Genomic DNA, 15,783 nt, shown 5'->3' on the forward strand with positions numbered 1-15,783 from the left:
CTATCCGACATATATCCATCAGAAAAAAGCAATGAGTGTAAAATTACAAGGTCTACATCAGGGCTACTAGATGCAGTTTCTTCAATTCTTGAAGCTACAACACTTTAACAACATGGGTAGTTTAGTTTTTTTTATTTAGGCTAAAATAAGCAACTAATAATTTGATTTTACCTGTGCACATTTCCAACAGCAATGAAATATTCCTAGTAGCACCACATCTAGAACAGATCACCTGAGAAATATGTATCTATCATCTGCTTGATAAATCTTCATGAACAGGCTATCACCAGCTCATTATTTCCTAATATCATACAAATGTAGGAAGTGATCTGGAAAATTTTTTCCAGTAAAAGCCTTAACCATTTTAAAGGAAAATTATTCTCTCAAGGTCCCTCAGAAAATTTGATAAAAATATAGGGTTATTCCATTAAGGACTGTCACCTTTGTGCTTTACAGAAGTCCATGTTAAGAGCATCTTTATGCACACACGGTCAGGTGAAAGCAGATTTCTCACCCCATGCCAGGTGCTCTGCCCTGGCCTTGCAGGAGATGCAGTTTACATGTGCTTAACTTGAAAGTGCGGAGGCTCAAGGAGCTCCAGCCCAAGGGCAGTGTATTTACAGCACATGCATTTCAGTAAAATAGTAAAACTTTCCAATCTGCAGACAAGGTAAGAAAAATTGCAATTTTTTTTCCCATTAGTCGTTGATTTTTTTTCTCACGATAAAAAATCAACTTCATTTGATGTTCATGCCAAATTATCCTAAAAAAAAAAGACAAAAAAATTTATCATTTTTTGTTCATTCTCCTCTGACCTCACCAGATCTTTGTATGGGACCAAAAAAAGTGAAGGATATGGTTATAAAGGTATTACCTAAATGCTGACCTTATCACAGAATAATCTTGACAGACTCCAATAGGAAAACCACAAAACTCCTTTTTATACTACATTTCCTTAGTAGGACTGAAACTAACAAAATACTTCCAAAAATAAGCATCTCTTTGGAAAATACCTTTTTCCAAATGTAAATATCTTTGGAAAGCTCAAGCTGACAATGTCCCTTAATATTTTACTGGAATTATATTCAAGTATTCCAAGCTTTAAATCTTTGGCAATGCTGAATTTTGTATCAGTTAAGAAGTTCTCTAAAAAGACATTTGTTTCCTACAATGCCTGTCTCCATGAAGGACAAAAATGCTTTGAGGATGAAGGTGAACTTGTACATTACAAGAAAGTGGTGCAGAATGAATGAGAAATTTTTGTCCTGTTTTCTCAAATTAAGGACCATGAAAAATTTCAGACATTTAAGAAGACCATAAGCTGCATACGACCAGCAACTGTCACTTTGAAAACATGAGAAAATACTAACTTTGTACAATCCTGTTTCTTAAGGAATTATTATTTACATGCTACTGGTAGAGGCAAAGACTTTTTCCACCTGTGATGAGATCAGCCTGAAGAATTATTGACAAAAAAATTGCCATTAACTCAACAGACAGATTTCCAAGCATGACTATAAATCATATTGCAAGTAACTGTAGTTTTTAGGGCAGTTTGAGTTTTTCTGTATCTTCCATGCTGTTATGGCCCCTTCAGTGCACATTGGTTTCAGCACTTCAAATGGTGGGCAGGAGCACTGGAACAATTTTGCTGGCTGGCCTTTCAGAAAGAGACATAGGGGTATGTATCCCATCTGTCAGTTCTGCATGTGAACACTACAGGCACCATGTGTAGCTGGATTTTCAGGTCTTATGAGATCAGAAGGGAGAAAAACCACAAAAGTGCATCAAGCTCATGTGCAAAGTTATCACAGATGAATTGCTCAAAAACAGGGTACAGCTCCCACGGAGGAAGATTTGAAGGTTCAAGTAGAATCAACCACTTGTCAGAAACTGTGTTCAGCGTGTTAATCACACAAAATTTTAGAAATATATTTCAGATTTATTTTTAATTTGAATATATCTGGCCTTTCGTTCTTTTTATGCCTTTCCTTACTAGTTGAAAAACCCTTTAGTGTTTCATGTTTTCTTCTAGTGAAGGAACTCATACACTATAATCATATCTCTTCTTGATCTTCCTTTTGATATGCTAAACACTTTCAGCTCCCTATACATTTCCTAGGAACATATCTCCTACAGCCCTCAAATGACTTTTTGTAACTTTTCTGATCCAGTGAAATTCTCCTGCATCCTTTTTAAAGTGTGGAAGGCAGAACTATATGTAGTATTTTATTATCAGCATGTCTAACAGGTAAAAATCACCTCCCCTCTTTAGTTCTAACAGAACCTGGAATGTAAGACTGTGTTGGCACCCTGGTGAAATATTCTTGCTAATGAATGAATTACAAAGGTAGCGACATGACATAGAAGGCCTCTTAAAAGCCAGGTGGCCAGGGAAGTGAGAGACAGCAGATAGTGAGATCGTTTTCTCACATGACAAAATAAAGCATAAAAGAGGAACTGGCACAATCCTAAGTGATAGGGACAGAAAAGCACCACTTGGCTACAAACCAGGCAACTTAATTACCATCATGACTTGTTCAGGAACACAGATTTTTAACTCCACTGTGATCCAGGTCTATGCTGCTCCAAAGGATGCCAAGGAGAGGAAACTGTGTGATTCCACAATTAGAACTGAGCTGGACACACATCAGAAGCAGCAAGGCATGAACTGCTACAATTTGTGAGACTCCACATCCTTTATGAGCAGAGTAAAATGTTCCAGTAAAACCAAGAAACAAAAGGAGAGGGAAAATTTTGCAAAGCACTAGCAGAAAATGACACATCTCAGAAACACTGAGTGTTGACTGCACTAATGTGAATTTCTTGGAAGAATCGGAGCGTGACATTTTTAACTGTAAAGATAATGAGAAAGAAATTAAATTATGGACTCCACATGATGCTTGTGTTAAGTGGTTGAAGAGGTGTTAGATTGAAAACCAGGAAGCTCTCAAAGGGGTATGAGACAGTATCTCAGCTAAGTAGGACATTGACTAAGGACAAGAGAGGTGCTTAGATGGGGAGGCTGGAGAGGATCCCTGGGCAGCTGGGAGAGAAGACCTCAGCAGGACCTGAAGAACAGGGCTGTAAGTTGCCATGTAGCAACACATGGAAGGCAGGAAAGAACCCTGCAGTCTGGGGTAAATCAGTCACGGTAACAGAAATATGAGAGCTCTATGAAATACAATTTCGCCAGTCACCAAGCAATACCTGAATACAGAATTACTGTTTACTGCTTGCTAAAAGAAATACAGTCCATGCTACAATAACCTGCTGATGGATTTTGAAATGACAGATTAACTTTTTCCTAAGCATAGTTCTTCACTATAAAAATACAGATTTATTTTTGATATTGCACAGGCAGAAATTACTTATGATTGGTTTCTGATGTGATATTTCCTAGGTTGTCCCCATGGCACAACCACACACTACAGACTGTTAGTGCTGTCACTGGTGTAATTTCTCTGCAGCAAAATTAACACTTTCTTCTGCTAAATCAGTTTATTGCTTTGATAAACATTATGTCTCCCTATGTAGTTCTCTCCTGACTATTTAGCCCAAGAAATTTTGCAAGAGTTTTCACTCCAATCTGTGCCTTTCATAAATCTGTGCCTTTCGCAAAACCGTATTTGCACTCTTCACCATTTTCTACACACTGTCATGGTCCTCATGTCTAAACTGGCCATTTGATTTCCTTCTCCCTTCCTTTTATTTTGCCACTCTTCAAGAAGTAGACTTCCATATGTGAGAAGACAGGGTCGGAAGAAGGATTCGTAAACAGCCCAGCTTGCAGGCAGCATTCTGTATCTCAGCATACTTTGGAGAATGCTATCAATTTCATGTCAGAACACAACAATAATAACTGTCAGTAAGAGCTGTAAATGATAAAGTATCTGGTAAGAGAAAGTTACCGAAGATTTGTGAATAAAAACTGAAACTCTTTTGGCTTTCGAGCAGAACAGAACTGCCTCTGCATCAGTATAGTAAAGATGTGCTGAGATAGGAATAAATAAGGTATGGAATACCTAAAGGCCAAATTTTGAGATGCAGTATTACATCTGTCTCCTTTTGACAATGATCAGAAATGGAGACGGCTCAGCACATCACAGGATTTTTCAAAGGCAGACCTGGCAGTAGCACTTTTAGATTTTAATGCCTCAGGCATAATCTTAATTTACATCAAGTAATGCATCTGCAATTAATTTAACTTTAGTTGTCATGTATAATCAACAAATGATTATACACACAGACTACTGGTTGTGTGCTCTTCTGTGTTTGCATAGCATTGCTGTAACTCACGTGCACACACACCAAAGTCAAAATTACAACAACATGTTGATCATTATGCTTACATTATTAATATAATATATTTTTCCAAAATTCCACATGCAGAAATTTTCAAACTGCAATACAAAAAATATTTTTGAAGACCAGCATAATAAAGTACTAGTTACATTTCCAGAGGAAGCCAACTTGTTTACAGAGTTTTGCAAAATTGAGAAAACCTCATGACTTGGCAATTTAACATTAACATGGACTTCACAAATACTATTCAAAACCTTCTTCTCTGGAAACAGAAAATTGCAAATATTTTAATATAGATCACAGTCCTCACAACACCTCTAGAAAAAAATCTGGGAAGAAACACTTGCAGTAGCATATTTAGTGTTATTCACCCAGCTTCACATGCCTGTTGGAGTACTCATATAGAACTCAGTTCTCTATGATAATGCTCAGACCCCCACAGCAAAATTACATAAATGTCAGTGGGGGGAAAAAAACCTGAACCATAAGTACTTCATGTATTTATAAATATTTAGTATTTTTAAAATAAAATCTCACTTTACTTTAGAAATTGGATAACATACTCCAATGCTTTTAGATTAATCAGAGAATCATAGTCACCTATAATTTGTATTTATGTACACCCTAAACCCATTCTATGGTTTTTTTTACCACAAAAAAAAACCCTAAGCAGAAGAGGGATAACATATTAGGTATTATAAACTTAAATAAATAATTTTCAGTATTTTAACTTTTATATTTCACAGCATGCATTATATGGATGCTCACAAAATCAATCCGAATATTTGTGTCAATACTTAGAGAGAATATGGGAAATTAGACTTTCCTATAGACAAAATTAATACATAGCCTTAATGAATTCGCTACATACAAGGTCTTTTTTTCTTAATTTGCATCAAATGGGAAAAAAGACAATAGCATCTATAAATACTTATGAAAATAGATATAGATGAAGTCAGCAGTAATTTCCTGACACAAAATAAAAGCAAAAGTCAATGTCATTTTAAAGATAAATGTGATTTTTCATACCAATTAATAATGCTATAAATCTCACTGCACTGGATTGCAAATAACTTCAGCTGAATAAAATTGCATGACATGGGATTTACTTATTCTCTATGTTCACAGAAACAACTTGTTCTCTGACAGCACTCATTCTTAGCAATTTATTGCAGCTGTCAGCAGCCCATTTGTTCAGATTAGTGCTATGCATAAAGGTGTAACATTCATGAGGATTTATTAACTGATTATCGTAAAGGTGACAGTCAGAATTGCCTTCAAAAACATAAATGATAAGAAAGCTAAATAATTACATGACGATTAAAATCACCTTCATTTTGGTCTTAGTATTACCTACATAAACTTACTGCAGTACGTTTTTAATCACGGGAGCATATTTACTCAATATAGAACATAAATTATTTGCTGATAGCAAAATCATGTGAATATTAAATACATTCACACTGAAAAATATATACACATAAATATTTCTACTTATCATATGAAGCAATAAGTAATGCCACTTATGCAAGTCTATACATTTCTTTAAATGCTGAAGGCGGCCCATGTGGCTTTAGCTCTGGATGCTTTCAGTAAAAAGAATTTCCAGAATTTCTCATTTTTTGGTCCTGAAATGTTAATTGGTTTTTTTAAAAAAAGCTATATTCAGAAGGATGGCAGAATTTATCTACTATAAAATGCAGCTCAGTTCTAGTCAAGAAGAGTGTTTTCTCATACAAATCAGCACATCATTGGAAATATATTTTCCTCAAAGCTCTTGTATGAGGTCTTTTCCTAGGCTTTTGAAATACTGAAATAAACACAGAATTGGTTCTAGGGTTTGGGGTTTTTAGAATATTCTGAGATGGAAGTTCACAAGGTGCTACAACCTTTAAACTCTCATGGAGAATGCACACAATTGAAATTCAATTGTATTTTATAAACACAAAATGTTCCAAGTTAAGAATGGAAATCAACCAGACAGTAGTTCATTTCAGACACTGCCATACTGAACATGCCTGGGCATCAAGATGAAGACAGAGCTATATGCTACTTCTGTGACAGACATCTCCTTTCATTTTTCTGAACTAGGATGCCATGCTGTCACTCCGACTCTTAACACCTTCCTCCCTCTCACAAGGAAGACCTTCCTTCCCTCTTACAGGGGGATCTTACAAGCCACCCCTTCCACTTTCATCTTCACCATCCGAAAAACAGAATCTCACTTCCATGTTCTCAACCCTCTCAAACATCTTTCCTGTCTTTTCCTGACCTCAGAAATGGATTGCAAGGCGTTGCAAGCACACACCATTGCTACCATGTCACATTCCCAACTTTCATCTGTCCTTACCATGCTCCAGCCTAACAAGGACAACAATATATACAAGGCCCACAGAAGCCTATGTTCTTGATTTCCCACTTCTTTAATTTCACAAAAGTGCAGCTGAGACATGGTATTATTCCAGAAGAGTTTGAAGCATTCTGATTTGGAATAGAATTTGCAAGTAACTGAGCTTAGCAAATTAAAAACACAGGTTTTCTGTGCTATTTTTCAGGAAGATCATGGAATTTTTCCCTTCTACCTTTCACCTGGGGAACCTTTTCTCAGTTTGGTCAGTTCTTCAATCTACTGTGCCTTGTCCCTAGGCACATTTTAGCCAGGGAGGACATCTTCAAGAAATAGTTGTTTTAATTTGCATTTAATAGAAATATTCTTACATAACATTACAGCTGCTGTTTGCACATTATTCAAGCAAGCAGGAAGATCGCAGCAAGATGAAATGGATTACCCTCCATTCTTGAGCAATGATAGAATGCTACCAGGAAGTCTTTTGTTTCCCTCCCACAACCTCATCATCACTTCTTCTGGAACCTGAATCAAAACATTAAACTTTTTATGTGTATCTTGAAAGCCATAGACTTTAATCAAGGAGCACAACTCAGTTGTGCTTTTAAAAACTAACACACATTTGCCATAACACACACACAGAGCAAGTCTGTAGTGTGTGCAACAAAATATTTCCAGTTTTTAGGGACAGCCTTGAAAGGAGAAACTGGGGAAGAGAGGTCAGCATTAAGTGGAGCTGTCAGGTGTTGGTGATTTTTATCTGCAGTGACTGGAAAAGAATATCAGGGAGGGGGAATATTAAGACCTATTATCTTATTCAGATTGAGCTTGACAAATGACAGTTTTACATGGAAATCTCCTTGGAGAAGATTTTTTTTGCAGGTTACATTACCAGAGATAAGGTACCAACAGAAGGTTAAATAAGACAGTGTCTGCAAGGACGAACTGAAGAGGGATTATATGTACACCAACAGAGGGGTCAAAAAAATCAAGAACAGCAAGATTTCAGCAAGTGGTGTTTGGATGACAATGCTCTGAAAAATCACTCATGAAAACTTTAAATCTCACCAGATTTTCATAAGAAGCTTGGAGTGAAAAAAAAAAACCTGAAATACTTTCATTCTAATGTTGAATTAGGACTAGATTAGTACATTACCTCAAAATATTGATAGTTATCATATGATAACATGTGAAAGTGATGGTGAAAGCACCTTCAATAAAAAAAATAAAAATATATAGAATTAGTAATTACTAATTATTAATACTATTGTTATGAATGCATGGATATCAAGGAAAATATGAAGTAAACAAATATCTGAGCTTTCCAAGCAACACTTACTTTGTAGTAGCTATAAGCACAAGACATTTTTTTTCCCCTTTTAGCTTACAGTTAATGCCACCTCCTATTTTGTAAAATGGAGCATAGCCATACAAATATAAGCTTCTTCTTGAATTCCCAGACAGATTCCTTTTCCCTGAATATGAATTAGGTGAATGATCCTTTATTCCAAAATATGTGTGTAGTTTACCAAAAAGGCTGGTGCATAAATTTGGTCTCAAGCATCAAGTCAAGAGTTGTTTCTACTCCAAGCTGGATGTTTCTCTATGGAACCTCCTGCCTCTTAGAGATTGCTCTAAACAGGGGATTTTTGTTTTAAAAACCTGAGTCTATCAATTGGTAAAAGCTGCCACCTACTGGTCAATAAAAATTATATTACATCATCAATGTAAAGAATTACACCAATGCATTTGAACATTGCAGAAAATCCTCCCCAGACTTAAGAAAAAACCCAAACAAGAAACCAAGAACAAATGGTCATAAGAAACAGTTTCAAAGGCAAGGCTCATTTTAATCATCCTCTCACAGACTTCTCTCTCCCCACAGACCAAGAAGGCTAGAATTAGACAAACCTGCCAATGAAATCATCCTTTTTGCCAACATCTTTGTCCCACACGGTAATATCAATAATTCCACCTCGTTCTTCATAGAGATGAAAGTCAAACTGCTCCCTCCACTGAGGATTCAAAGTTTTTGGGACAATCTAAAAGGAGAACAAAAAGGAAGTCGTATTACATTGCAACACTTTCTTAAATTGTAAATTTGCTCATTAGAGTCTGTTCAGGAAGCTTTTACTGTCTGCAGCATCAATATCTCAAGCAGTGAGAATTAAAAAATAGTGATTATGAAAGACTACTAGCCAGCTCTCTCATGCCTTTCTGATGTAACAGCAACCTCCAAAATCCTGTCACCTTCAAAAGCCTCCTGAACAAAAAATTTGTCCGGGGAATGGAGCCATTCCTCTGTAGAAAAATTATGTCCTCTGTGAAATGACAGCTAAAAAGTTATGTTTCTAAGTCCAAAAAGAAACAAAGCACCTGCAATGACACGTAGATGGTGACTATAAGTACGTAAACAAACAATTGTATCATGTCTTTTTTTCCCAGCTGTAATAATATTGGGAGAAATATGATACTACAGTTTACTTTCTATGGAATAAAATTAGTTCACTTCCAAAACTGTATTTCACTTTCTTTCCTTTGAAACTCTAATGAAAGTAGCTTTTTAAATCATTTTTAGTCTAGTTACTTCTTAATTCAATAGATTTCAGTCTGTACATTTCTTACCACACTGTGAAGAACAGAGAGCTTGCAGAATTTTACATAATGCAAAAGCAGTATTCACTGTCCTGAACATGAACAGAAGACCCCTAATATATGCCCTATTTAGCAAACATTAAGCTCTACAACCACCAGTCTTCCTGGCTTGAAAAAAAAGAAAATTCAGAAAGGATAATGAAAGTTTTTAATTCATGAAAGCATGAAATTTGATTTCTTTTAATTTCAGATTAAGAGGCCCTAGTGCAGCTTCAAAGGTCTAAAAATGTGACAAGCAAATGTTCCTGCCCTCCTCTTCAATTTACCCTTCATTTGGCCATGAAAACCACATTGACTGTCATGGACATCAAGAGAGGAAGGTCATGTGCATCATCAGCAGTCCCAGTATCTTCCCTGAAAAGCAATTTTCAAAATGGTAGGGACCAAGAGAAAAAAACAAAAGCAACAAAGTCAAGCAAGTCTTCACAACAACTATCTCCCAGATGAATTCTCTCTACCTGTGAAGCTTATATATGAAGAAAACTTTAATGAAACTTATTAATGAGGACATGAAAAGTGAGCTTACAAGCATGACATGTTTTGAGGATAAGACAATGCAAAGGGTCAAAGAGGCACTCAGCATCACGCCAGTAGGATCTTGTCAGACTCATTCTTCTTCTTCAGGGAAGACGCATCTCTTCCCTGTCATTAATGACCCCAAACAGTAAATAAAAGCCAACACAGTCTGTATGGAACATTAGGTGTGTCCCCCTGCAAACCCACATTTTTCAGTGCTACATTTCTTCCTATCTAGTACCACTTTTGTTTATAACGAAACAAAAAAAAAAAACAAAGTTCCAGCTGCTCTGACAGGTAATTATTACAACAATAAATTTCCATCACTATCAAAAGTCATACAAGTTAAAAAAACACCAAACAGGAACAAAGCATTAAAAAAAAAATTAAAAATTCAGTCACAGCTAAATTTACCTTGCTCTTGTACTTCTGATGCCCCAAACGAAACTTCACGTAAGGATCACTAAGCCCATTTGCATCCATTGCCTTAAGTTCACGACCTTCTATTAGGGTAACACTAACAATCCCTCTCCATAACTGAGATTTTCTGTGCAGGTCTGAGAGACGTAAGCTCTGGGTCTGAAACTTCAGGAAAACAAAAGCATAGATTTAGTTAATGCAATTCCAAAAATTTCCCCTGATTTGTAATGTTCTGTTTCTATGTAATTGTTAATGTAATTATCAATGTAAAACAACCACCTTAAGCCATTTTTAAGCTATTTGACAGTACATATGTAAACTATATTACAAAGAATTACTTGGAGAGAAATAAAATAGTGACAATTACACAGGTAATGTCATATGCTGCTTTTGCAGAAGCAAGCAGAACAAATGCTGCTCAAGGAAATGTTCATTTTTAAAAAAGGGTGTTTTTTCTGCTTCACTTCCTCCTCTGCTGATAGAATAAATGTTAGAAAGTCTCTTCTATTAGCAGCACATGACTGAATGAATTTGAACAAACTCAATGTTTCTAAACATAAAACCCCAGTGTGAACATAAACTTCCCTTAGAATAACAATATAAACCACAATGAGAAACATGGATCAAGGAAAAATAATTCAATAAACTCCCCTATCTCTGCTTCTGAATCTGTGTGATATTCTCAAAAACATGAATTAAGTACCAGCATGTAAGTTCAAGAGTTTGAACAGAACCTCTGTTTAGAATTGTGTGGAGACTTGTGGACCTGTGAATGGTCAGCCACTGATTTTGGGGGTTAACAGATTCACACATACAAAGCAAGCAACTACAGTTTTTTTCAATTAACTCCACTGGGGTGTTGAGAGGAGGAGGATATAAACTTGAGTAACTTAAGATCATTTCCAGTTTGCTCTAATCTAAAATGGGTACAAGGTACCACAACTGGAGAATCGCCTTTGCATTCTTGAGGATGGCAAATGTTTCTTGGGTGCATCTGAGAAGCAATGTTGGTAAAGGCTCTCCCTGCTACTATTAAACTTTATTCCTTCAGGGCTACTTTATCGACAATCAGAGCACTAGATAGCTGAACAATATTTCAACTTGCAAATTATTTTGTTTAGGAATCAAAAAAAGCAAGTCTGCATGAATACTCTGCTATAACTGTAACTTTATTACAAAGTGTAGTTTGAGCAACAAAGGCTTTGTGGGCTCAGCAAACTTCCACACCCACAGGTCTTGCATGCCTGGCTTCATCCCCTGCAAACCTCCACTGTGTACTGTAAGAGGGTTTTAGGGCAGGTTTGGTTTGAGGCTTTTAGATCGCAAACTCAGCTGGATGGCTACAGCTATGCAGATGCTCAGAACAGGGATTTTACTTTATTACCCAGAGACAATGACAGGGATTAGACTGGACTATAATCACACTCATCCAGATTCCGGAAAGAAGAGACATGAGAACTGTGGCCACTGGGCTTGGAGCAGATTTGATTAACATACTTTTTGCAATATTTCAGATATTTTTTTGGCACGCAATTGTGTTTTCTAATGGTTATTCATTCCAAGTACTATGGTTATTCCCAAAATATTTCACTATATTTATTACAGGTTTCTCTTCCTGAAGTGAAGGATTTGACTGCAAATAAACATCGCACAAACTTGCTGTTTCTACAAAGGCAAACAAGAAACTGTGTGTGGAATACTCTTCAACTTAACCTGTGACATGGAGCAGTGGTGGGACATCAGAAAGCAGACTCTACAAAAATTAGGGCAGAGTTGGGAAAATCAGTTGCCAGAAGAAATTTCATTTACAACTTGGGAGCATTATATAAACTTCAAGTTTTTTCTCAGCACAAATACACCTCTTGTTGAGGGCATACTATCAACATTTCCAAAGACTTGACTTGTGAAGAAGTAATATTTTTTTTTCCTTTTATTAGAAGGCTTATTTTTTTTCCAGTTTATTAGAAGGCTTAGAGCAAAAGACTGGATAATAAATAACCAACACTGACTCTGCCCTGAACACAAGATGATGAGAGATACAGAAAGAAGACCAGACATGTTTAGGAAAATATTTTATACTGGGAAATGAGCAGTAGTTATTTCTGCAAAGAATATACAGTTCTTAGGGATGTTTGAAGAGCTGAATGCAAATCCATATGATTTTCAGGATTCTATTATGATTTGCATTTACAGCTCTGTTGAAGTAAATCTTAAGCACACTGCATAGCTCTCTCTTTCTAGATATTCTTTTTTCACTCAGTGAGACAGTAAAAAATATAGAATATACTTCATCTAAATTCCGTATTTTCAGTAGCTCTTAAAATAGTTTGCTGCACTAGAGCATCTGCCTCGTCATCAAGCAAGGTGATTTTTTCTGACCAGTCAGGAGTTTGGTCAGTGTGGGTAACTTCCACATAAGGCAGCAAGGCTAACTTGATCTAGATGACCAAGAGCTGGGTGTAAAATGACAGACAGGTCAGACAGAAGTTTACACGAGTCAGGCAGGAGGATGGAGAACAAATGCTCACATACTGCTGGAGGAAGCCCTCCCAGCCACATCTCACAGTCAATGACAATTAAAGCTTTATGCAGAACCCAGTGGCATCTTGACTGACAGTGAAGCTCCAGAGACTGTCTTGCCATGCTGGAAGAGAAGCAGCCAGGTTCTAAAAAGAGGAATTGATTGGTTGTGGCTGTTTCTTCCTCAAGGTAGGGAATGTGGACCACAGCAGCACTCGTTTCTGTCTTTATTGGTAACACACAGATACATGGAACAGCAAAAGGGAGATGTACTGAAAGAGTCAGAGTACAACTTGCTGGAGGTACTGACAGAGTCAGAGAATAGCTCACTGGAGCTAAAGCTATTGAGATTTCCTGGACATGAAAGGCATAGGCTGTGTGGCCTTCTCCAGCAAGAGTAGCTTCCAGCTGGCACCTTCTGTGTTTCTAAGCAAGACTGAAGGGAATCCAACACACTTTTCTTCCAGTTGAAACCACACTTATTCTCAGAAATTACAGATAAGTTACTCACATAACCTCTTTTTTCATATAATGGTTCTTATAGGCAGAAAAACAAAAAAAGAATGTTCAAATTTCAAGTCAAATTTGACAAAAAGTTAGGAGCTGAAAAAATAGGAAAGTAAGACCTATTTCACATTTTAAAGTTCTTTCCTTATGAATTTTATTTCACAGTGTGAGACAGGCACATTTCTAGCTACATTTCTGAGTATCTAAGAAACCTGTAAAGTCCAGCCCACAGTGAGATACAAATCCAGAAGGGTAACCATGAGAATAAAATAAAGAAATGAGCACGTATCTTTCTCAGCTTCTGCTATGAAGAACTGTTTCTCAATACTTATTCTTGGGCAACTTGTTTCCCTCAGAAAGCATGCAGTGAGTATTGCAGCCTAGATTCACTTTCACAACCAGAAAAAAAAACCAAACTGCACAGCTTTTCATTTGTCAGTAAATAGGTGGGAAGTTATAAATTTCATATATAATGCCACAATTTGGAAAAAAGCAAGATCAAAATCTCAGTCTACAACCATCATTAATATGGGGCTATTGTTTACATTATTCACATTTTTGTGCAGGATACAGGCATGGTGACTCCCAACTGACATGTTCTAAACCCCCAAAAAGAGGGGGTGGTGCGTAAGTTGCAGCGTGCATGCAATAAAATTTTCTCCCTCTCTCTTTTTCCAAAATGAAACTTAAACTTGACTTCTGAAAATGAGTCTTTCATGCCAAAAGATGCTCAAAGCTGCCTGTGAAAGAAAAACCACATATTTTGATATCTACACACTGCTTTAAAACTTAATAAACAGCATGCAAACAACACAGCATTTTCTTATGTTAAAAACACAGCTTTTATTTGTGTTCCACCTATTCTGTGTAAATGTAACATAGTGGATGGGCTAGGGGCATCAACAGGAAAGAATCTTCTGGCAGAATTTCTCCTCTGCTAGATGTGATTAATACAGATTGCCAAATGTCAGAGCTGAAAGGTGATCTAATAATCATGATTTAATATTCTGCATGTATTCAGGTATTTCTGGATAACATTAAAGGATGGGAAACTAACTAGGCTTAGTCAGAACTGGGGCATTGATCCCAGGATAATCAATACCACATTGTTGATGAGCTACTGTCACTTTTGTCTAAAGAAGAGATGCACTTTGTTGGTATTTTTGAAAATCCGCTATTTCTGTTTATCTTTGGGAAACTAAGTGTCCTCTGAATCTTAGTCCATATTGAGTTGGAGAAACTCTACATTGTTCTCTCCCAGTCCAGCCTCATTTTTTCATTGATCAGCCCTCATGCCCTGCAAAGTACCACCTCTCCCACTGGCATGTACTTGGCAAAAAGTTTCTGCTTTTATTAGATCTTCTCCTTATTACACACACCCCTAGGACACATTTCTCCTCTGAGTCCTGGAATGCAACAGACAGAAATAGAACAGTCTACCACAAACTTAGTAGTTTTTTTCAAAAAGCAAATCAATAATCCACTTACATGTCCTCCAGAGGCACTTCTGATAAATAAATAAAAAAATAACTTTCAGATAAATAAATGAAAATAACTTTGGTTTCAAGGCTTATGTCCTAGGGTGACTTAATGATACTTGTATCCCCAGTTGTCTGTTCTGTTTATGCTGGATGTTAAGCTCTGTACATTTAAGACTGGTTCCAAGAGTGAAGGGGGAGAAAAGAAGCCACAGCTTGTTTTCAGAAATAGCACTCACTCCTCTGCCTTCTGCTCCTGGGCACAGACAGACAGCGGGACAGAGCTCTCTTCTGCTGTTAGTTTTTAGCCAGCTGAGGTAGAGAAGTTCCCTGACTGTTCTTTTTCTTTTTCTTGGATCTGTTCAGCCCTGCTCTGGACTGAAAACCCAGACAAACACCAGGAGCTCACACCTGTGGCCCACCAGGGGCTGGGATGTGGCATATTCCAGTGCCAAAGGGACTGACAAGAGACAGTGGGCCGAGCTACACCCACGACAAGGACTTTCTGGATTTACCACCTCTTCAAACAGAGAGAGGTTTTATTGTTTAATATTATTCATTTTTTAACGCTTGTGTATACTTTGCTTGTTAAATAAACATTTTTTTCCATTTTTCTCCAAAGAAATATTTTCCTGAACCAGTTAGAGGAGGGGCCTCTTGAATCTGCTTTCTAGAGAGATCCCTTTGGAAGTTTCCTCCCAAATTTGACCTAAACCAGAACAGCTTAAAAAAATATCAATCAAGAAATTAGTGAAAATATTTAGAAAATAGAAATACTTCTCTCCATCACTTAACAGAGCACAGATGTAAAAATACAGCAAAGCGAATCAAAGTCAGTGTTGCAAATTACTGCTGTAAATTAATGTAAACAGAACTCTTCTCCCCCAGTTTCTAGGATGCTCACAGAGCTTGGATAAACAATGTAAAACAAATACTGAGAATTTCAGTAGATACAACTGCTATTTTATATACAAATTTATATACAAAACTGCTAATTTTTATATACAAAACAATGAACAAATCAAGGGACTGTCA

General features: G+C 36.8%; 1 protein-coding gene across 3 annotated transcripts in view; it reads right to left on the minus strand.

Moving 5' to 3' along the window:
- Window positions 1–15,783, minus strand: part of MCTP1 (multiple C2 and transmembrane domain containing 1) — a 216,858-nt gene that overhangs the window by 127,152 nt on the left and 73,923 nt on the right. For all 3 annotated transcript variants that reach the window (XM_015653442.2, XM_015653441.2, XM_033520479.1), the window contains 2 exons: window positions 10,238–10,408; window positions 8,564–8,694 (listed from right to left, as the gene is read on the minus strand). In XM_015653442.2, coding sequence (XP_015508928.1) covers window positions 8,564–8,694; window positions 10,238–10,408 — 302 coding nt within the window. The remainder of the gene's footprint in view (window positions 1–8,563; window positions 8,695–10,237; window positions 10,409–15,783) is intronic.

Source organism: Parus major, chromosome Z (genome assembly GCF_001522545.3).
Source record: "Parus major isolate Abel chromosome Z, Parus_major1.1, whole genome shotgun sequence".
NCBI lineage: Eukaryota > Metazoa > Chordata > Aves > Passeriformes > Paridae > Parus > Parus major.